At 35.8% G+C, this 23,669-nt stretch overlaps 1 protein-coding gene across 1 annotated transcript in view; it reads left to right on the forward strand.

Annotated features, from left to right (window-relative positions):
- LOC117119218 (triokinase/FMN cyclase-like) overlaps positions 1-23,669 on the forward strand; it is a 36,431-nt gene that overhangs the window by 3,556 nt on the left and 9,206 nt on the right. The window contains exons 3-11 of the mRNA XM_033264026.1: positions 4,278-4,379; positions 4,540-4,644; positions 7,097-7,281; positions 9,160-9,238; positions 10,241-10,365; positions 11,507-11,681; positions 12,246-12,362; positions 12,908-13,060; positions 13,214-13,348. Of these exons, the coding sequence (XP_033119917.1) occupies positions 4,278-4,379; positions 4,540-4,644; positions 7,097-7,281; positions 9,160-9,238; positions 10,241-10,365; positions 11,507-11,681; positions 12,246-12,362; positions 12,908-13,060; positions 13,214-13,348 (1,176 nt within the window). The remainder of the gene's footprint in view (positions 1-4,277; positions 4,380-4,539; positions 4,645-7,096; positions 7,282-9,159; positions 9,239-10,240; positions 10,366-11,506; positions 11,682-12,245; positions 12,363-12,907; positions 13,061-13,213; positions 13,349-23,669) is intronic.

Consider the following 23,669-nt stretch of genomic DNA (forward strand, 5'->3'; position numbering starts at 1 on the left):
AAAAAAAAATTGATCATACCTCACGTGTGCTTGTTGATAGAAATCGCGGACGATTTGATCGGTAGTATAGTAGGCGTAGATGTTTTTATTTGGTTCTTTTTAGATAATAAACAATGTTTTAAATATGATGATAATAAAGTACTATGAAGACAACTAATAGGTTACGACCTACGCTTCTAGCCTAAGTACTTCTATTAACTAGGCCTATATGGCTACTAGGCCTACCTGGCCTAGCCTAGCAATACAGCAGTTAGCCCGGTACGGAACCACCATGCCTATTAAAATAAATATTGTACAAACAAATCTTTTATGTAAAATTTAGTGTCTGTTATGGCCTTTGTAAAAGATTTGGCTTGGCACCAATGCAGTTTTTGAAATCTCTAGGCCTAAGAAGCCTACACATTATTAGGGGCCTAGCCTCCTAGGCTTGGCCTGGGCCAGCAAAAAAAAAAAAAAAATGATAAAAAAATCCGCCCCCCCGCCCCTGAAAATTTCTGAGGGTGTGACGATAAACAAGTATATATATATTTTTTTTGGCCTTATCTAATTTTATAATTTTCTATGTGCCCTTAGGATATTGCTGTTTCTTAGCTAAGGAAATATAACGTCTATTCGTGTACAATAATATTAATAATAATAATAATAATAATAATAATAATAATAATAATAGTGATGATGATGATGATGGTAATTATGATAATTATGATAAATGATAATAATAATTATAATTTATAACCGATTCCATTTTTTTTCTTTTTTGCTCGAAGGTAAAAAAAGAACCCCGAATTTTTGTAATCTTGACCTTGTCCTTTGACCTTTTCTTCCAGAAATTGAACGGTGCCCGTTTCTTTGATTATATATGTACTATTCCACTAGATTTTATGATAATCCATTCATTAGCTTTTGCGTAATCTTGTTAACAAACAGACAGACAGACAGCAGTGAATCTAGTAACCTCCATGGTGGAGGTGATTAATATCAATGTACTTACCGATCACATTCTAAAATATAAATGCAAATAAAATATTGGTAAATTAAAATTTCAAGGGTAGTATATGAAGCTGACTTTAATGAATCAAGGGTCACACATGTTTCTGTAGTAACAAGTGTGTTTTGCTGTAGTCAGCATCAACGAAAAATGGGGGAGGTGGGGGTATTGCGTTTTGAGAATTGGGTTAAGGGACGTCACATAAGAGTCAAGTGGTGTTTAGAGGCTTAAAGGTACATTTTAGTTTAAAAATCAGAATAGGCTATTTTACTACAAAAGCAATAATGAAGAAAAGAAAAAAAAAAAAAAAAAACGTCACCACTGGGATTAATAGAGTTTATGGGGTGAGATAGCTAGGCAACTCCTCTGTAAAAGGGGGTTTTGACTGAACCTTTAAAAATCTACTACATCTACATCGTGTTGTTAGATAGCCACCAAAAATCAACATCGATCTCGGGTACTGCTGATCGATCAGACCTAGTCGTCACATCAGGAATACAAGATTACGATGATCACCAATAATACGTTATCAGAAGTAGTTACGCCTACTGATTACAAAAGCAAATATCATAGTTCTACTTAGAAAACAAATCGATGTTACATTGAAGGTGACCTAGCTAAGTTTAGGTTCATGGTTTATGTTATGTTTTCTCTTTGCAGACTCTTCACTTAGACGGCGTTCACACGGACAAGAAGTAATGGCTAGGCCTCATAAGCAACTTCTAAATTCAGTTGAGTCATGTGTGGACGAGATGCTCGAAGGCGTGGCAGCAGTCAACCTAGGCGTAAAGATTCTCAGAGGTAGGCTATGGTCAAAGTTTACGCTGGTGTTGTTTATGGCTGAGGTCACGTCTGCGATAGGTCAATGTGCTGCTTTAACTTGGCACATCATACGGCGTATTATAATGGAAATGATTTTTTTTTTCTGTAGTAGGCCTACTGTACATTAAAGTCAGGCTCCGGAGGAAAACAATTTTTTGATATGTTGTAGAACTGATTTTTCTAAGACAGAAAAAAGTTGTTTGACGAAAAACTGGGGAACGGTGAACGAGATACAGATTTTTGAATATTTAAAAACTGGGGGAAAAAGGGGCGTAACCGCACATTTTTACACCTTTTCCCCCAGTTTTTAAATATTAAAAAATCTGTATCTCATTCATCGTTGCTCAGTTTTTCGTCAAACAACTTTTTTCTGTCTCAGAAAAATCAGTTCTACAACATATCAACATTTTTTTTTCCTCCGGAGCCTGACTTTAAGACAACAATGAGATTTTAAGGTCAGGGTCTATCCAGCTCCACAAATCAACACCTCGGATTTGCGTGATGTCGACAGATAATCCCGCCTATCCACGGCGTACATTATACTCTACTGGTGCAATAAACGTATACAATTTGTTACCGTATACAAACTGAAACGTGTCGTCATCACCTGGTTTAAGATAATACTGGTACTCTAGCTGAAAACAGTGGCGTCCCTAGGAGTCTCGAAATGGGGAGGGGGTGATAGGGGGAGATGATTAAATGAGGGGCGCTAGCTTGCAAAATATGGTGATATGATGTGATTTATCTAACTGAGCGTGATTGTTTTTCAATGGAGGAGCTGGGGAGGGGAAACTGAGGGGAAAATAAGGGGAAACTGGTGGTGGTTTTTAGGGAGGGGATGCGCCCCACGCGTACTTTACTAGATTCGCTACTGCCTGACAGCACTTTAAATATGAATTAAGATGTCATCCAATCAACAGATACCGCATTCAGATCTTTACCTCGTGACAACTTTTTTTGTTACACGTGTCTCGTTGGAAGATAATAAACTCTTTACATTAGCCTCCCCAAATTCTGTATTTACCCCGGCTCTTCTTTATGCTGTCTTTGTCACTGTCTCCCTCCACCCCTAGTTTACATCCAAATTTGAGCAGTAGCCTGTGATATATGTGACATAAAATAGGCCTAACCTTTTTTTGAACCGGAATATTGGGATAAAAAAAAAAAAAGCCGTAAAAAATTAACATGATATTTGTTTTATTCTGTAAATACTTCAAATTATTATGTGAAGGGGCGGTAACGCGCAATATAAGGTGATAGGCCTATATGGTGAGGTGATTTTTAACTTGCGCATAATTACTTTGCTTCCAACATTTTAAGTGGGTGGGGGAGCAGACTGGAGGGCACAAGTTCCCCCACCCCCCGCCCGGGCCAAACCATCATAATACTCACCATCATAAGCAAAAATTCAATATGCTCATCATATTTTTCTAGAAAACAAATTCAAATATTATTTTTAACGCTTTATACCAGAGGAAAAAAAAAACCGTAATAATGGGCTTATTCGACTGGTTCATTTCGTTGAGTACGAATTTTCATTGAGTATTATTTTCATTCGACTGGTTCGTAAAATAGACTTTGTTGACAACGAAATAACCAGAATGCGTTAATCAGCGTTAAGTTATGCACGTGACCAAAAAATATGGCCGATTTCTCAGTTTAGCAACAACATTTTGTGTTAATATAATCTAGATTAAATTTCAGAAAATAAAAATTATATTATTTACCCACATTGAAGTAAAAAAAAAATTGTACGCTAACAGAATTCAAAAACTGGATGAAACCATTTTTTAAAAGAAAAACCTATACTGCCACAATCTGAAGCAGCCTTGTATCGCGATAAATATGCAGCCATTTTGTTTTTTCGAGTATTTACCAGTTTTCTATTCGACTGGTCGTCTTCGTTAAGTAGGATTTTACCACTTCGCAGGTGGGCGTGGTTTACCGAAGAACAACCAGCCGAAGACGACCAATATGTTCGTAAACATGTGTGCTTAATGCATGTGCGTATCCCTGGCCCAGATCTGATTTGGTCTGCTGATAAGTTAGATTGACACGCCGGTAAGCTCAATTGATTTCAGGATTATGAACAGTCTTGGATACGATTCATACTTTGAAATAATGAATTAAGAATAAACGAAAATATAATCCCAATTACCTTGAATGGTTTACAGGGAGTTTTGGTGGGACGAAACCAAATCAACCCAACCCACGATAAGCAATATGGTGAAATCATTAACATTTTACAAAAATAAAAAAGGAAGAAACCCGGAATAAAAAAACCCCAACGAGAAAGAGAAAGAGATTATTCATTGTTCACTACCATAAAAAATAATTTACCACCAAATTATTCACCAGTATGCCTAACATTTGATGACGATGAATACGTATATCAATGTTGCGCACAAAGTAGGACTATAGGTGTATTGGTTCACTGCGAATAACATTTCTAAACTTTTCCCCCTAGGCCATCGAGTTATCGTGCGTGCTGATATTGAAGAGTCGAAGAGGAAGGGGCAAGTTACTGTCTTGTGCGGTGGAGGGTCTGGTCACGAGCCATTTGCAGCAGGTTATGTATATGCCTCCTATCCATACCAGACATTATTAGTAGACCAATATGTATTAATTAACGAGTACGGATACTAAAATGTTACCATGAGCGTTTTATATACAAGATCGACAGAAATTATGGTGAGCTAGTACATAAATAATGTTTATTTTCAAAACAGGATTCGTTGGAAAGGGAATGCTATCGGCTGCTGTGGCCGGTTCCGTGTTTACATCGCCTCCACCAAACCAGATTCTAGCAGGGATCCGATATATTGCCGGCCCAAGTAAGTCAATAATATTATGAATTATGTAAGAAGTACGATATCAAAACTTACAAGAATCCAACTTTATTGTTCCGCTTACAACTACTTGAGGATATCACTGCAATGTATACCATTATTGTCAAGGTGAAGTCCTGGAAATCTATATAATCCAGGATGAAAGTTGGATACGAGAATAATGGGAAAGAAGAGTGTTTGGAAGGGCAGCTAAGTCCTAAATGTATGGATTTGGCTAAAGATGGTAACTGGATTTATCTAATAACTGTAGTTTGGTGCACATGGTTTATTTCAAGCTACCAATGATAGTGGTATGATGATGACAATAAATATAATAATTTAATACAGACTAATACGTTCATGGCACATAATATCCTACAATTGTTACCCATTTATAATCCAGGGAGATAGACAAACTTACATAGGTGAAGTGCCTTGCTTAATGACACAAGTTTACAGCGAAGGTTCTATGCTCCGACCTAGGTTGTGAGACTGAAACGCACCCGATGCGCCAACCGCTCTCACATACCATACGGTACCGGTCTTCTCCATGCGCCGAAAACCTCAACCCAAGTGCTAAATATAAGGACGAATAAAAAGAATACCAAAGAAAGACATCCATTAATGGTGAATCATACTTGTGTAGTAACTTGGTTGTAAACCTTGGGAAATTCGATACAACATAGAAACAACGATCTCAATAAACATTTAAGGAAACCAGTGGAAGATGTAGATGAGGTGGACTTCAGTGCGTGTTGCAAGCATCAGAACTCAGTGAATTTCGTTGGAGTGATGGGAAACATATGGAGCGTTTCAAATTACAAAATCTTGAAGTTTACTCGCAGATGAATAGGTATAATATAAAAAAGATGATGTCTAGTTACAAGGATACAAGGCTACTTTATTCATACGGAGAAATTTCATGGCTGGATACAACAATGTGAAAAATCACAAGACAAAGTAACAAATAGTAATAATAAAACTATTAATAGGCCTAATAATAATAAACTAATAATAACAATAATAATAATAAAAATAATAATAATATAATATAATAATAATAACAATAATAATAATAATAATAATAATAATAGTTATGATATATTTGTATTAACTTGTTATTATTATTATTAATAATAATAATAATAATAATAATAATAATAATAATAATAATAATAATAATAATAATAATAATCATAATAATAATAATATTGATAATAATAATAATGCTTCGGTGACTTATAATGTTTTAATGGCCGTTGTTTGATATCTTTTTTACATTGTAATTTTTATAGTTCATTATATTTGATCATTCTTTTAATTGTTTTACTTTATTTTAATGCGAGGACTGAATTTCCGACTTGGAGCAATAAAGTGTATCTTATCTTATCTTATCTTAATTAATACTGGCCACCAACACTGAAAACCCTCTACATAGGATGTTTATTTTTGAAGTCCCTAATTCTTGGGAGGAAGGAGAGATGATGGCGTTCTGTAGAGACCCGTGGACGTGCCATCAGTAACAGTTGGCAATATCTGAGTGAAGGAGTGACTTAGATCACCCTATATCGAACAGAACTTCTTGCACAACCATCCTTCCTACACTCCTCAGTAGTCTATCTATCCTATCCCTATCTAGTTTATTTACATTCCCACCCCATAATAAGCAATACCCCCAGACAGAACCAATTACTGATAAATAAAACAGAATTTGACTACTGACATTGAATGAGTACAGTTTACGTAAACAATACATACGTGAGTTGGGCAAGCTCATGCTTATTCGGACGGATCCAGTGGCGTAACGCCCATGTGCTCTCGGGAGACGAAGCCACGGCCCCAGTATAAAGAGGCCCCAAAAATCCCCGAATCCAGCCTGATCCCAGTGTTGGTTTATTTTTGTTACTGTTTGAATGGTGCTTTGTAAATAAATATAAATATATCATATTGATTGATGGAGCTTTTGAGAAGCTTCGACCAATATCAAATCCATAAAAGATATTAAATGATTGACGATGCATAATTTGTGTGAAAATAAAAGTTGATTTATGGTTTAATACTTTGGCGGATGTTAAATTGTATTAAGAAAAATATTTCTTGTATTTTATTGTTTATATGAACATAGACTTAGTACCGGTAAGATTTTAAAGGTATGAGACTGCAATTTCCCGTCACCTCAGTCCGTATTCTCAACATTTTCTGACCTCAGCCGCAACCATAGTGGGTCTTAGGCGACTCTCATGCACCCCCTACCGCTAAATTCTGCATCCGCCCCAGGAATACTGAATAGTTAAATACTTAAATGACAACTTTTCAGTCAGTACTTTTCAAACCTCGGACACTTTGTCAGAGAAAATATTTTGCTGACACGGGTTACTCCATTAGACGGATCTTTTGAATTTCCAAATTTAGTGATAATCCTAGACATTATTCTTGATTATGTGTTCTTTATTTAAAGGTGGAGTGCTACTCATAGTCGCTAATTACACTGGTGATAGGCTGAACTTTGGAATAGCGGCCGAAAGAGCTATAGCAGAAGGCATCGATGTCGCCACTGTTACAATAAGTGAGGACTGCGCCCTCTCTAGTACGGACAAGACGGCTGGTAGAAGAGGCCTGTGTGGAATCGTTCTTCTTATGAAGGTGAATTATAAGAAGAGCAATTACGTAATACTCTGGCGCTCTATTATTCGTATATACTGTACACGTATTATCATTTAGTTTGTAATTAAGCACCAGCGATGTTGTGCTGCGATTGGAGTTGAATCACAATAAACAAACATTAAAACATTTGTAAGGGAGCAGTTAGCTCAGTCGGCTAATCTGGTGGTAGCTACTGTGTGTGCCCTGAACCGCGGAGATCTCTAGGTCCCAGGTTCAATTCCCATCGCTGCCTCTCCTTATGTTTCAGCTGGAGGGCTGAAATATAAATTACAATAGCGCACCGTCTTTCGGATGAGACGTTTAAGCCGTTGGTCCCGTGTTCGCAGTACACTCTTCGGAAAAGAGTAGGGGATTTTCTACCGGTGTACTGCCCAATCACCACCAGAGGGACCCCACTGGAAATAAGTCTTCTTCTAGACTTTCGTGGGCTATCCTTGGTGTTTACACCGAATAAATCCAATCCAATACGATCTATTAAAATTATACTTCTTCAAGGGTAAATGTAGAAGAATACCCTATAACCTGCACCGTCATTGCCGAATTGTGTATAGGCCTAAGCGTAGTCCTACGACTACCTAACCGCCGTAAAGAGGCGCTTATAGTAGCTACATGTTCACATCATTCCTAAACGACAGGGGCAGAAATGAACCATAGCATTGGGGTAACTCACTACACTTCCGAAGGATGCAGTTGGTTCTTAAAGTGCACACGAGCCAGATGTGTTTAAGTCCCTGGTTTTACCAATTGAACCCTGGACGAGGAGCGGCTTGAACCAGCACAAACGTCGATTAAAGAGGTCTAGTGGCATTCCTGCCTGAAGGCATACAAGTAATCTACATTCGTGTTTTATTTTATTTTTATTTTCACTGTGCCTAAACCATAAACATAGTGGATAATGCCATGTCATTTCTGTTTGATAAGCTAGACAGATATTAAACCACACATAGACACATTATAAACGTGCTTTAAAATTCGTTACTCACATAATACTGAAATATAAACAATTCCGATCAACAATTATATAGACCCAGATGCGAGAGCGTTTTAAAGTAATGCTAATATTAAAATAGCTTTCTAGTAAAATTATAGTTTAGTGGTAAAGCAACAAAACTCGGCTGCTACTAGAAGCTCGGTCGCCTTATACTAATAGTAATTATAGTGACAGCAAGCATAAAATCCGTCAAAATTTCACTTTGGTACCGTAGTCTATTACGATACTATACAGTAGTTCAATAGCATGTATTACATTTCAGTGTAGACGTCATCATAGTAGCCTCAACATAGTTTTTATATCCCCGAGCTGGGTTTTGTTTTTACTAGCGCTCGTTACACTAAGATAGTGCCCATCGGTACCCGATATATGCCGTCGACACACATTAGTTACCGTTCCTAAATGGCACTAGGTTTGTCAAATTTTGTTGATAGACTTCTTAAATCTGTAGGGTATGCCGGCCGAATTTGGCGATCGGCGTGTTGTTTGTATACGCTAATTGAATTCTATTATATAATTTTTGGGTGCCAAGAACACATGGTATTTGATTAGGCCCTATGCAATTTACTTGAGGCATATTTAGAGAAGGAAGTAGGCCTAGGCTACAAAAACTGTACTCGGTGCTTGCATCAATAAAATATATGCTAGTTGAGATAAAAGGTGAATATAACACAATTATTTTTGATTTATTTCGGGCACTAATTATAGAATACTGATCTTTAGGAGCCATTAGTTTTTCTTTATTTTCCCCCTAAAATATCTCATTCTGATCCATATTTTCCAATAGTGCCCTCTAAAGATTCAATAATGTTTAAATATATTTGTAATGATAATCACGTGTGTATTTGATTTTGATTGTGATTTAGATTGTTGGCGCTTTAGCAGAAGAAGGGCGGTCGTTGAAGGAAATAAGTAGTATCGCAGAGGAGACAACCAAAGCTATTGGTGAGAAAAGCAATGGCACAAGTTTTGAAATATTCGATGACCCTACATAAAAATAGTAGGCCTATAATGCGATATTATATAATACGAATTTATTTCCATCAATATAAAATACAATGAAAAACACATCGTAATAAATAAATGACATAAAGATGGAGGAGAAGCAACGAAAAAAAAAATTGCCGGTAAAGTTTTCATAGAGAAAAATGAGCAAATTTAGAAAAACGACAAAAGTCAAACTTGCACCCACACTGCACAGAAACAAGGAAGCATGAAATCAAACAAACTGTGAAAGATGCATACTTTTCATAAAGTTAAGAAGTAATATAATGATAACAAGAAATACTTAAACCATATATACTACTACGCTACCGCTACTGCTGCTGCCACTGCTACCGGTACTACAACAGTACTACTATTATTGCTGCTATTGTTGCTCCAAATATTGCTGCTGCTGCTGCTGCTGCTGCTGCTGCTGCTGCTGCTGCTGCTGCTGCTGCTGCTGCTGCTGCTGCTACTACTACTACTACTACTACTACTACTACTACTACTACTACTACTACTACTACCACTACTACTACTACTACTACACTACCACCACCACCACCACTACTACTACTACCACTACTACTAACACTACCACTACTACCGCTAATACCGCTACTACCGCTACTACCACTACTACTACCACTACTACCACCACCACTACCACCACTACTACCACCACCACTACCACCACTACTACTACTACTACTATTACTACTACTACTACTACTACTACTACTACTACTACTACTACTACTACTACTACTACTACTACTACTACTACCACTACCACTACCATTGCCACCGCCGCCGCCTCTACTACTACTGCTACACTGCTACTACTACTGGTGCTACTACTACTGCTACTACTAATACTACTATTACTATAAGTAATAGAATTCAGAGGTTAGTTGTCGAAATTTAAACACCACTGAGCGGTTTTAACATTTTTTTTTACAGGCACCATTGGTGTAAGCCTAACCCCATGCCATGTACCTGGTTCCGGCGCAACGTTTGACATAGCGGAAGATGAGATGGAACTTGGCTTAGGAGTCCACGGGGAGGCAGGTGTGAAGCGTATGAAGGTAATGTGTTACGTTATTTGTGGTTTTGTTCCGCTTTGCTTTGGTGTTTTTTAAGTATTTTCATGATTTGTATTCTTTAAGTATTTTATATCCATAGTCTCTGTTTAAGTTTTCTTCTGTGCTCTTCTTGTGGAGTTCTAGAAAAAACAGAACAAAATGCAAAGGAAGGTTTTTTTTTTTTTTTTTTTTTTTTGGTTTCTTCTTGTTAGTATGACCGAGTTGATTGGCCGAGCGGTTAAGTCAGGGGCACCGTGACCTTCAGCTTTAATATCGGCGTTGGTTCGAACGGCTCACTCGCCAATGGTTCCTGTGGTGGAACAAGTCTTCTCGGATAAGGACTTTAAACCGTAGGCCCAGTGTACGCATTTGGCTCGTGTGCACTTTAAAGAACCCGGTACATCATTCGAGAAGAGTAGGGGGTTACCCCGGTGTACTGGTCCATTAAGTCCCCTGTTGTTAAATGGATATGCCACGTAGGACAGCGATTAAGTTCACTTATTGGCATATCCTTGGCCCTCGTGCCTAAAGAAATGAAATGAAATGAAACCATACTAAACATATATCGAAAGTTTACCAAAATCTGACACATAAGGTACTAATTTTCATAAAATGAAAATGTGCGCCAAAGAAACTTTGAGGTCACATAATTTATAGACCTTGCTCCTAGATTCCATAAAACTACTAGTCCTAGCGAGTTGCCTTTGATAATTGTTGAGATAGCATATGTTACTAGGCCTAGATAGAAATAGGCCATCAAAAATTTGTTCACGTTGACTATTTTGAAGATTGTCTAAAGCCCTGGCCAAATTATCAAGTAACAAGAACATGTGACATTACTAAACATCATATCATGATTATACGGGCATACACACGTTCATTTGTCAAAGAAAAGGTTTACGATTATTTAATGATGATACGGTGATGGCTACTAAAATGATGGATTATTCTGTCAGTTCATAATTTATGCGTACAGTACCATGTGAATATCGACTCTCTCATTTGAAATAACGATGTATTTAACTTTTCACTGTTGCAATCACATTATTAAGGCCATGAATCACAATCACTGATGTATCATCTTTTGGCATATTTCGATTGCTCCGTGATTAATTAACTAAATCCAAACTTGGTCACACGTCAGATTCTTTCAGCAGACGATATTGCTGCCATCATGATAGATCACATGACGGATCAGCAGACCTCGAGTCACATGAACCTAAATGCAGACGATCACGTCGCCATCGTTTTGAATAATCTTGGCGGCACTTCATACCTTGAAATGTTTGTGATGATTCGTGGAGCGATCAAATACTTAGGTTTGTGTTTCCCCGTTTGTGATGAATTATATTCACAAATGTATCTTCCATAGTGCCTTCTGTAGTACCTCATTAATATTGATAACAACCAGAACTTCAGGTTTTGACTGTTACCTACTTATATTGATATAATCTCTGTCGTATCCGTCATAGTTTTCAATAAAATACACACATAATGTATACAAGTGAATTAAAGTAGTATGTTACCACTTAAATTCCAGGAATTCGTATACGATTTAAAATGATGATGTTCGCTTAACAAGGTCGTAATTTAAACTGGTATATTATTTTGCTGTTATGCTCTTATTATTATTTTGCTATCGGCGTATGCCGCTTCCGACGGTATGTCAGAGTTCTCAGTAACATTTATTTCGTACGAAATAATTTTAAGCGCATGGCGCGTTTATGTGTATAAAATCGCAAACGGAAATATCAGAACCAAAATAATCATTATCTTTATCATCATAATCATCTGCAGCATTAGCACCACCACTGCCAACATAAGCTCATCATTCTGCTGCTCATTATTAATAATTGTATCATGATTCATGTCTTACCTTCTAGAGTCAAATTGCATCATAGTGGAAAGAGTTTACGTTGACCATTTTATGACGTCATTGGATATGGCTGGCTTGTCGCTTACAATTCTACATCTGACTGATCTTCGTCTAAGGTGTCTGGGTATGAGTTTTAAATTATGTTCATGACAAAATACGATGATGTAATTTCTGTTATTTATTCAGAAACGTAGATGCATGCTAAACATTGTTTTTCTAAATTTTTTGATCCTCACACCTTTAATAATTATATATTTTTAAATTTTTTTAGTAGCCTAAATAGTTAGATATATAGTAGATATTGATTGGATTGTCTCAATAATGTTTTACTTTGAATATCAATGCACCAGCAAACAATCCAAGGGTAATATTTGGCTTAATGAAAAATAAAAATAAAAAGCCTCACCCCCTCATCACTTTTCCAGCCTAGATAGGGCTGATAACATTTTTTATAGGGCCTAATATACTGATTATCCCATGGGAAACTAAATTTGAAAGTAAGTGACCCCTACTCTTTTTTTTGTGATAATAAACATTCACATTGCTAAGTTCGTAGTAACATTTCGAATAATACACTATAATGCAAATATAACTTTGGAAATGTTTCGTGAATATGGTACTCGTTAACTGATTCCAACTTTCAAAACACTTCTTCTGTTTTTATTACAGATAAAGAGACAAGTGCCATGAGTTGGAAGCAGATGTCCACACTCGGCGACAAATACTGCACCAACCGAGGACATGAACGATTTGAACCTTATCACAACACTTCTGACCAATTTTCAGAGAATCGTCAAAAACAGAGTACCCCTGCCGATAACGGTGAGCATGCAATCATTGTGCTACTGGTCTTATTTTAGAAGGGACAGCAGATGGGAAAAAAGAACTATTGGGAAAAGCGATCGGGTGCACGAAAAATGATTAAACAATTTGAAAAAAAAATGTTTAGGTGAAATTGGAAATTTTATCTTATAGTTGATGCACCGATCGTATTACGTGCTCTTGAGAATGTCTGCAAAAAGTTAATCACGTCAGAATCATTATTAAACGAATTGGATCGTCACGGAGGAGACGGTGACTGTGGGACTACTTTAAAAACTGGAGCACAAGGTAATTCATTAGGCCTACACTTTGTACTCAAACTTTTTATTAAATAGTGTATATTAACAAAATAAACAGCACGAGATTTAAACTACTTACACCAACTATTTTTTGTTGTTGGGGGTGGGGGAGTGTGGGAGGGCATATTGTTACACAGGTGGTTTGTGACGTTTTCAAACCATCAATGAATGCTTATTATAAAAACATAAAATATATATTTAAAGATGCAATGGATGTTTGGAAAATAAAAAAAAAATCAATAGCTCATTTAAATAGATCAAATTAGTACAGAGTACAGAATACAGAAACGTTATTTGTCCAAAAAGGAAATTCGTTTTGTTGACAAGCTCAATAAAGACACTACGTGAATAACGTCCAACAAGAAACAGGTGGGAAATAGTTTTCGCTGACTTACAACAATCATGAATTGATTACCAGCCAAATTAAGGATCTATTGAAATAGAGGAAATGTCTTGTTTAGATATAAACCCAAAGCTTATTGGGTGAAAGACCCAAAAACCTTAACCAGGGAACCAGGTCTCTTTTTTATGTTACTGAAGACATCCGGCATCTAATGGACGTATGATTGCACAGTCAGTTTAGAAAGTGTACATATTTCTGTTAGATAAAAAAAAGTAGTCAAGTAATAGATTGACTTTTATAGCATGGCATAATTATTATGGGCCTAAAGTTTAAGTACAGTCCGCGGTCCATTATTATTTAGCAACGTCACAGTAGAGTATCTGTGACTGCGTGAACCACACTGATGCATAGTTCAACATGATATTCAGTCTTAACATAATGTAGATCAGACTTCGGTTTAATGAAGGGTAGATTCGCCGTTACACTCATAATGGCCTTTTCAAATTTATTTCCTGGCGTTGTATTCAGATCTAATTCACATTTTTCCAGGAGCAAGCACATCGATAACTGTTTGTCTCTTCTAGTTCTTCCAATTTGAGACCACTTCAGGACCTGAAAATTTGGTCTCCACTTGCAGGGTTAGATTTGTGTTAAAAGATTGAAGGTTATTTGATTCTTAGGAAACGTGGTCACGGATTAGATGGTTCTCTGAATTAGTAGGTCTCGAATTGAAGGGCGCAGTATTTCAATCCGTAACAGTACGTTATTCGACATCTGTCAAGCCTCTTCGCCTTGAATCCTGAATTGTTTTGGGAAAATCCTGGATAGTAGTAATAACGATAGTACAAAACGATCTTCGGTATCTTTTTTTAGAATTATAGATAATTTGGCAATGAATAAACAAAGGATTACATTAAAGCGGTTATGTATTCAATATTGATTTGAAGTGGGGTTTAATAGATTAGTGGTTAAGATGCTAGCCTTCTAATCCCAGGCTCCTGGGTTCAATTCCTGTGATCAAAATATGCACCCTACATGCAGATTACATGTACGCAGCGCACGAAACTTGTACAGTCAGAGCCAAAATCTCCTACCAGGTACCCAATTATACTCCGGGGTAGAGGGGACAAACGTAGATAAAGTGCCTTGCACAAGGACACACGCGACTTGCACAGCGAGAGTTACGAACCCACGACTACGGTTAAATAATAGGAGGACATTCAACATTATTTAAATGGTTTATTCTCGCCCCTTGTCTTCGTTTTACAGCCATAAGGAGAGTGTAAATGAAAATTTGCTCGGATACGCCAAGGCGGAAACTGTTTCCTGATGTGAAAATATACAGCAGGAAGACAAGACAATGTAATTTCTTAGAACATGTGGTTATCTAAAACCTTTAAACTGAGTCAGTCACCCTTCTGTCTTATCCTTTTCTCATCACTGCTAAATAACTTTTTTTTATAATAGGTTTCCTCGCGATGGGAAAAGATGCAAGTGCATCATAAAATAAAAATTTCAATCAATATTGTCTATTCCTCAGAGGACACATTTAGAACAGTCTGCTCTTGATTATTTTATATACCCTTTTCATGGCTTTATAATCACCTTTATAATAGTTTCTCACAATTGGCATTTCTTTAGATTTAACAGCCGGGCGCTCACTGCGTCGTACGGCCGTAGTACTGCCGTCGGCCGACGAATCCAACTCCGCTCCCCTTGAACGCTAGACGATGCGACGTTGTCTGCTGATTGTCTGTGGCACTCATAGACGAATCATCATTAAAAAGATCTGTTACGCGCGCGTCATTGGTCGTGGCCCTGCGTTCCTCCTAGAATCGCGTCGGCCGACGACCGTCGGGCGCAGTGAGTGCCCGGCTTTAGATTAAACATATTAATCGCACTCATAAGTCAAACATAATCACTAAGACAAGGAGCTGGCTATTATAACACAACAATACTTATTACAAAAAAAAAAAAAAATCTAAAATCCCGAATATTAATGTGCCTTTGAAAAACCTTGTTAGTATCGTGTAATACTAAACTCAAAACAAGAGTTATTGAAAATTATCCTCTTGGAACGTTTAAAGAAAGTTAAAAAATACACAATTTACAAAAAAAAAAAAAAAAAAAAAAATAAATAAATAAATAAAAAAATAAAAAAATAAATAAGAATAAATAAATAGAATAGAAGAAATACGCACACTTGATATTTATCGTAACCACAAGTATCAGATATGTATGTCATTTGAAGTGCTAACGTCCCAGAGCTAAATATCTCCAAGGCCTTATCAATGGATCTATATAAAAGTTTTTTATAATAGTTGGTCATGGTCCAATAAAAAAATGATTAAATTTTTGTGACGATCCGGAGCAGGGTGTGGATATGAGGACCATTCGAACGAAGTCGTCCCAGACCGATATTTAAAAAACTGATCAAATGATCTCAATGAGATTTTCGGAAAAGTGTAACCAAGCTACAAGGAAGGAATTATTAAATGTTGGTGACGATTTGGATTCGGGTGTGGATGTGAGGGTAATTTACATGCTAACGTTCCGGGCCTAAATATCTCAAGAACTGACCTATGAGTAAATATTTAAAGAATTGTATTGGACGGGTGATACAACTATATAAACGCAATTTATAAAAGCGTTTAAACCAACTGTAGCTAGGTTAAACCTAAAATTACCGTGATATGCATGAACAATTTTCGCTTTCAGCCACTGAATATCTATGATCTAAAAATGCACTGACATTTGTGAGTCTCCATGTACATTTCTATTACCATTGCTTCTATAATCTCACTTGATCTATGATATGAATGTGCCTAATTAATGTGTATACCTTTACTTCATTGTCAATTAGAAATTGTATCTTAATTACTTTGTTTTTCGGGCGCCACAATTGTAAAGCTCTGCTTGTTTGTGGTTGCCCTTTACATTTCCATTTTTATATCTGTACTGTTTAATCTATGCTTTGGAAAATATTTGGAATAAATTTATTTTGAATTAATTTTTTTTTTATTTGAACGTCGCGTTAATCGTGAAGTTGGTTTTCATTGTTTCTTTTTACTTCATAATTTTCTTTAGTAGTATTTAGTATTTTTGCTTTTCGTGTGTTTTTTGCTTTATAATTTTTAATGAATTTTTTTGTGTTGCAATTTCAACATCACTACTCATTATGGCATCAGCAGTCTAGTTAATTTTTTTTGTTTTATGCTCAAGGCCAAACAGCAAGTGGCATATCCCTTCACAAGACAAACATGCACACAAAATGCTCTACATAAACCAGGCCTCATTATGAGGTTTAGGAACTGGAGATGTTTTTGGTCCGTGACAGCAATTGAACCTAAGACCTTATGATGAAAGGCAAGCCTCATTACCACCAAGCTATTCAACTTTATAATTGAAATTTCTGACCAAAATAATGTCATTTGATTGAAAATGTTTTTTCTCTCTTCAACAAATTTTGAAGCACATCATTGTTGGAAATGGACTAATAATGTATAAATTCTTACATCCCTGCTAAATTTTCTGCCTTGATTAATCTACAAAAATATTACAATTCAAATATCTTCACAATCTTAAAAATATAACTAAACTTCGCTTTATTACTGCTAGGAATATTAAATAAAGCAATTTATATAAGATATTTAATTATTTACAAATTGTTAAACGTGTACATTTGGACTCTTATTTGATTATACAGTATAAACAATTTTCAATGTTCCAAATAAAATTTATATAGAGTTATTTTCGAATTTGGCAGTCCTACGTAAAATGGTAACTTTCTCATATAAAAGGTTTTTCCTATGAATTGCGAAATCCTGTTTAACCAAACCTAGTACCGTTTTGATTTTAGTTGTACGAGAATTTATCTTGAAAAATTAATTAGTGTTGTGCATACATTAACACTATCGCCGGTAAAGAATCATGTGTAGTTATATATCTGTATCTATAAATACAGCCCATCACTATACCGCGTCATCACCGTTGCGTCAGATGAATATTCGCAAAAGAGTGAAAACATAGTGAATGAGTGCCCAGGGATCACTACAATAGAGTGTAATAGAAAATGTAGAAACGGAGTGAAATGTCAATATATTCAGCGTGTTTTTAAAAATTTACTTCACTATTTAAAATATAAATCCCTTTTTAAGTGTGAATTTTTACTTGAAAAAAAATGTAATTGGATTGATCGCTGCATGTTAAATTTATAATTGTTTTCATACTAATTTATTTACCTTTAGGCCTACTTACTTATTATTTTAGAAGTATCAATATGTTTTTTTTCTTCATCTAACTGTTGTGTGATTTTGTCTATATTTTTTGAAATGTATGCATATTTTTATTTACTCTATGGATTTGTTTATGTTATTGGGGAAGAATTTAAGTATTATTTCAGATTTCTGGGGCTTATTCTATTGATATAGTGAGTTATTATGGGTCTCTTCGTATTTTGTAATAAAATAAAATAAAAGTAATGTCGTGACATTATGTTGGGATTTAAAGGCTGACACTAAATTGGCAAAGAAAATGACTAATGTTGAAGATATGTATCGGAGCAATAGAAACGGCAAATCGACATTCCATTAATGTCGTAATCTTTCGTCGTTGTTCTTATTGGCATTTGTGGATATAGTATCCATACGTATCTATGATTTTAACAGAATCGACCTTAACACGTCACAAAAATCAGTGTTTATCTGCATTGACGCCAATTTACGCATAGTAATATAATGGGCTAGTTGAAGGAACCTCTTTAAAGAAAGACCAAATTACAACGTGGATTTGTAACTTGAGTTTGAATAGATGTTTAATGTCTCGAAGCATTGCAGATATCGTTCAAACCAATAATGATACATTCCCTATCATATCGTTTGAGTTTCGATATAATGATTACAGTTTGACTATTATTTTGACATTGAATTCAGCTCCATTTAAGAAATACTTGGAGCCTCTAGGCTAACAATTATTTCGTAAAAACCATAAATACGTATTTATAACGTAATTTCACAACTAAAGTAGCGTTGTAGCATTGTATTAACGTGATTTTTATGACATATCTAACCTCAACGTTTAGTTTATGCTGGGTTGTTCCTTTCTTTTTATTTTATTCAAGTCTAGGCCTTTGTTCAGATTCAAGCAAGGGCATGCCTATTTACAATATATATTCACATAATACAACTTTTGCGAATAGGTTTTAAATAGATATTCAAACAAGCAATATTGCTGTTATAGACGTACATACTATAGCTTGGGCTACTGTGGCTCCTATAAGCTGTTCTATACCTAACATTTCTTACATTTTAAAGCAATTTCTTCTTCGCTTAGATGGTTTATGTCTCGAAATATTGTAAATAGCATTAAACGTATAATTTCGCTTTTAAGTAGTTACCAAGTTTCGAAGTGATGATTTTGGTTTGTAAAACACAAAAGACATATTTGACGAAAAACTTTGAAGCCGTTAATGAGACACAGATTTTTTAATATTTAAATACTGGGGAAAAGGGACGTAACCACCATTTTCCTCAAAGTATTTAACATCTGTATCTCCTTAACCGCTATTGATTTTTTCGTCAAATATGTTTTTTGTATCTTTGAAAAATCAGTTGTACAACATATGAAAAAAAAAAATCCTCCAGAGCTTGGCTTTAAAGCTACAGGCGTACATGTGGTTCGACCTACTATGGCTTCTATTCCCTTCCCTGGGACTCCTTGGTTTATTTGGGCCTTTCTTACTGGAGGACACGTAAGGCCCCAGCGGGGTATGGGGTGATGCCCCTGTCCATTCTGAAATTGTTTACGATTTCAAGATATATTATTGTATTGTTTTACACATTGACTCCATAAGTGCCCACTCGGTCGATTTTAAGCCCAATGGCACTGAAAACAGAAAAAGAAGCTGATTAATTATCCAGGGCCCCTTAAGGTCGAGCGTCTTGGATTTACCCTATACGGAGCTTATAGCGAGCTCACCTAATACAAAGAAGCTGGTCTTTATCTTATATAGTACTATAATTAACTATAACTTGTTTCAGCAATTTTTTTTCAAACTTTTTCAAAAAAAATATTATTTCAATCAGATGAAGTAAAATTTATAAGAAGTTTATAACACGTATTTACAAAAAAAGAGGCCCGATCGAATATTTGATAATCGAATTTCTGAGCCATTTCCAGCTTCGGATCACTGCAAAATATATTTTATTTTTAGAGGTTAACTACTTATACCATAAAGCAGATGACCATACGTTGAATAATAAAAACTATCAATGGATCAATCTATTTCTCTAGATCTGTTAATGACACATTCCATCAAGTCCTCTCAAGAAGGGGGGAATGAAGGCATGAAGTGCTCGCGAGATTTTGTTGTTGTTGTGTGTTTTGTGTCTTTTAAGATGATTTAGTTTCATCCTAAACCTTCAAATATGTGAAGCTGTTTAAGGTTTTGTTTGTTCCATTTTGTTTTGTGTGACAAATCTGCTAAGCGCCCGCCGCTTGGATATTGTTGCTAAAGTTCCATAAAACGACATGTTTATATATTTGCATGTTAGATACGCACGTATTTCTGGCCCCGTTCTGTTTGGTCAGTTGTTACGTTTGATTGGCACTCCGGTAAGGTTCTTTCTACTGCTTGCCTCTGGTTTGGTTTGACCTAGTGCTGACGTCACGCTGCAGCCTCAATTTAATACATTCCTGCACAAATGTCCACTCCATTGATGCAATGAATTGGCGGCTATCTTTGTTTGCATCCGTTGTTATTTGGTATTGCCTTTCACGAGCAATATAAGCATTTTGTAATTACCACATAACATTAATATGGAACTCTGAAAGTTCTTACAAACACATTCCATATTACAAAAACTATTGTGCAAGTTTTAACGTGAGAATCCTTGCATGTGGTGATATCACCTCAAATTCAGGGCAACTAGTAAAGATTATCATCTCATCGTCACGTTAGGCCTAATTAAACATATCACAAGGATTTTGACTGCTTACATGAGAACCACCGTAACGACCCGTTCAATGATTCTTTCTGTTTGAATCTTTCTTACGCATTCCTTTGAAAATCAAAATTTAGAAATCAAGCAATATTTTTCATATCATTTGGATTCAAGTAGTGACGATTTTCCGCCAGATCCTTTTATATGTCAGAAGTACCTGTCTACATCTACCTTTCTATAAAATTCTTAAGTCTATTAAATATAACGCTGAAAATAAGTTGGGAATAATTGCCAAAATATTAGACGTATGGTAAAAAATTTAGTAATTTTTGCACTACTTGACACTAATTCCCGTTCTACTAAAGCCGGAGGTGGAGATGCTTGTATATTCAGTTATGAATTTGATACCAAATTCTAGGTAATTTGAGCGTTATAGAACCCGATATTGAATCTTTATTTGTTGAAATATGCAATATACGAACCTAAAATTGGTTGTTGGGGCCGTTCACACTCCACCTAATAGAAAGGTTGGCGAATTTATAAATGTTCTTCAATTTTTGTTTTTCAAACCAGGGGAAGAATTGAATAATAATGGGAGATTTTCTTAAGAGCACGTGCAATCATAAAGTAAAGAAATTCATTGATGTTTGTACATCTTTCTCCGTTACAGCTGAACGTATTTGAAAAGTCCTCAGCTACTCTTCTTGACAATATTTTTCCAATATCCAGCCTTACTCTGAATCACGAATAATAGCAAACGATGTGTCTGACCATTTTCAGTGCTCATCAATATCTCATGCTCTCCCTTTAAACAACGCACATTTGTATACCATGATAGAAATTTATCAGTATTCAGAGAAAATCTGGCTGTTGAAAATTAGAATTCTGTTTTTCGCTCAGACCATGTAGATAGCAAAGCTGGCTGTGGAAAATTGGAATTCTGCTTTTTGCTCAGACCATGTAAATAGGTCATATGGCAACTTTTATCATGATGATTGTTTCAAATTGTCGAATGTTTAAATTCGCAGTTATAGAAATACTGCTAAACAAAAAGTGTCGCTTGTATTGTAAATGGAAAAAAGATGCTACCAATGAATATAAATGTGTACATGTATTGAATAGCTTGGTGGTTAAGTAGCTTGCCTTCTGATCCCAAGATCCTAGGTTCAATTCCTGTCACAACAGGACTTTTTCTCACGACCAAAAACAACTCCACTCCGTAAGCCCCATAAAAAGACTTAGTTTATAAAGCATCATTCTCATCCTGTAAGTGGCGAGTGTACCTGCTGTTGGATGTGAAGGAAATTAAAAAAAAATTCTTGTTTGCCTTATTCGTTTTACGATTTTTCTTATCTCTTTATTGTCTTCGTGTTTATGCTGCCTTTTTTTCATCTCCTGATTCCTATTTTTGTATTTATATTGTAGCGATGTTCGTCACCTGCTGGCCCGACTCCTTGACTTTTGTATTTTTGCATTTGTGAGAAATTTATTAAATAAATAAAATGAGCGAATATTCTTTTATATACCGGTGTATATATATATAGATATATATATATCTGTCTCTTATACACATCTAGATGTTCGAATAAAGGACAAAAGATACATTGTGTAGCATAGCTCTCAACAAGTGTTTCTAAACTCATACATACATGGTATTCGCTACCTGTTATTTTGATTTTTAATTATCCTTCATATTAGCTAAAACGTTGTTATTTGTATTCATACATAAGATTGCGTACCATAATTAGCTATAAAGCTGGGTATTAATATTAGGAAGTATTAGGTATTCTGCAGTGTATGTAACCAAAATGGAGTGACCAACAATTGTACAAAAGGGTAGGGGTGTAAACCTAATATGTAATGGATTTCAACATTCAAACGACAAAATAGAAAACAGTACTGGAGATGTATTGATAGGACGTGCCCCGGCAGAGTAGGCCTACATACTACAAAAGAGGATAATTTAGTTGTGCACTATTCCACTCCCCATCACCACAAGGTTGATGTGGAGTCAGTAAATATCTCCATCGTGAAGTCCGTTTTATGTTAGCGTTCTGCGGACAATCGAGCACAGCCACTTCGTCAGGTATGATCTAATCCAGTACTGATGTAATATATTTAATTATAAACTCATTTAACCTTAAAGAGATATTGCTCTGTTAGTATAGACTTTTTTTTTTTACTGCTAACGCCAGTGACGTAACTATGGTCGGGTGTAACTAAACTAGGGTTGCTGGAAGACGCGGGGGTACTCGTGTTTCGACAAAAGCTAGTCCCTAAGCGTTACCGACTAGGTGACCTGTTTACCAAAGAAACTATAATCTGAGCTGCACAGAGTAATCGTACAATCGAAGAATACCTAGCTGCTCGTCATGTTGGGTACAAACGTGTTCGTTAGGCTTTAAAGCGGTCACGAAAATTTTAGTATTATTTTTCCAGATTTTTTTCAAAACAGTTAGACGATTGTTTTGTAGTTCATGATAATTATGTATACAATCCCTTTATACTAAAGACATTTCAAACACACACTGAACTACTATAAGCTTTAGAGTCCTACAATATTAAAATATATTGTTTATAGAATCATTTTCCATACTGTACTTTTACGATTGCCTGTTTGCATAATAAGATGCCGTGATTTGTGTTTCTATGATTTTCTAAATATTTCCAATAGGCTTTCTAATCGAGTTTTGCGAGTTACATGTATACCATTTACACAGTGTATACTTTACACAGAAAGTTGTTCATTCATAAATCAACTCTTTACCCGGACTCAAACACGGGACCTTTTGCCTACATAGAGAACGTCATAACCACTTGACCACAAAGGCTTGTTTTCGACCATGAAATGAATATGACTGCTCATATAACACACCTTTCTCGGTCCATAAATTGGCAGATTCGTTGTTTGTCCCGCATCCGCAAATTTCTTGATTTTGAAACCTGTCATAATGTCTGTCTCTTATATTCGTGCCCTATTACTCTCCAGGCTTGACTACTGTAATTCACTACTCTATGGTATCAGT

The sequence above is a fragment of the Anneissia japonica genome, unplaced genomic scaffold, assembly GCF_011630105.1.
Source record: "Anneissia japonica isolate Jap-2015-1 unplaced genomic scaffold, ASM1163010v1 scaffold2692_len624387_cov171, whole genome shotgun sequence".
NCBI lineage: Eukaryota > Metazoa > Echinodermata > Crinoidea > Comatulida > Comatulidae > Anneissia > Anneissia japonica.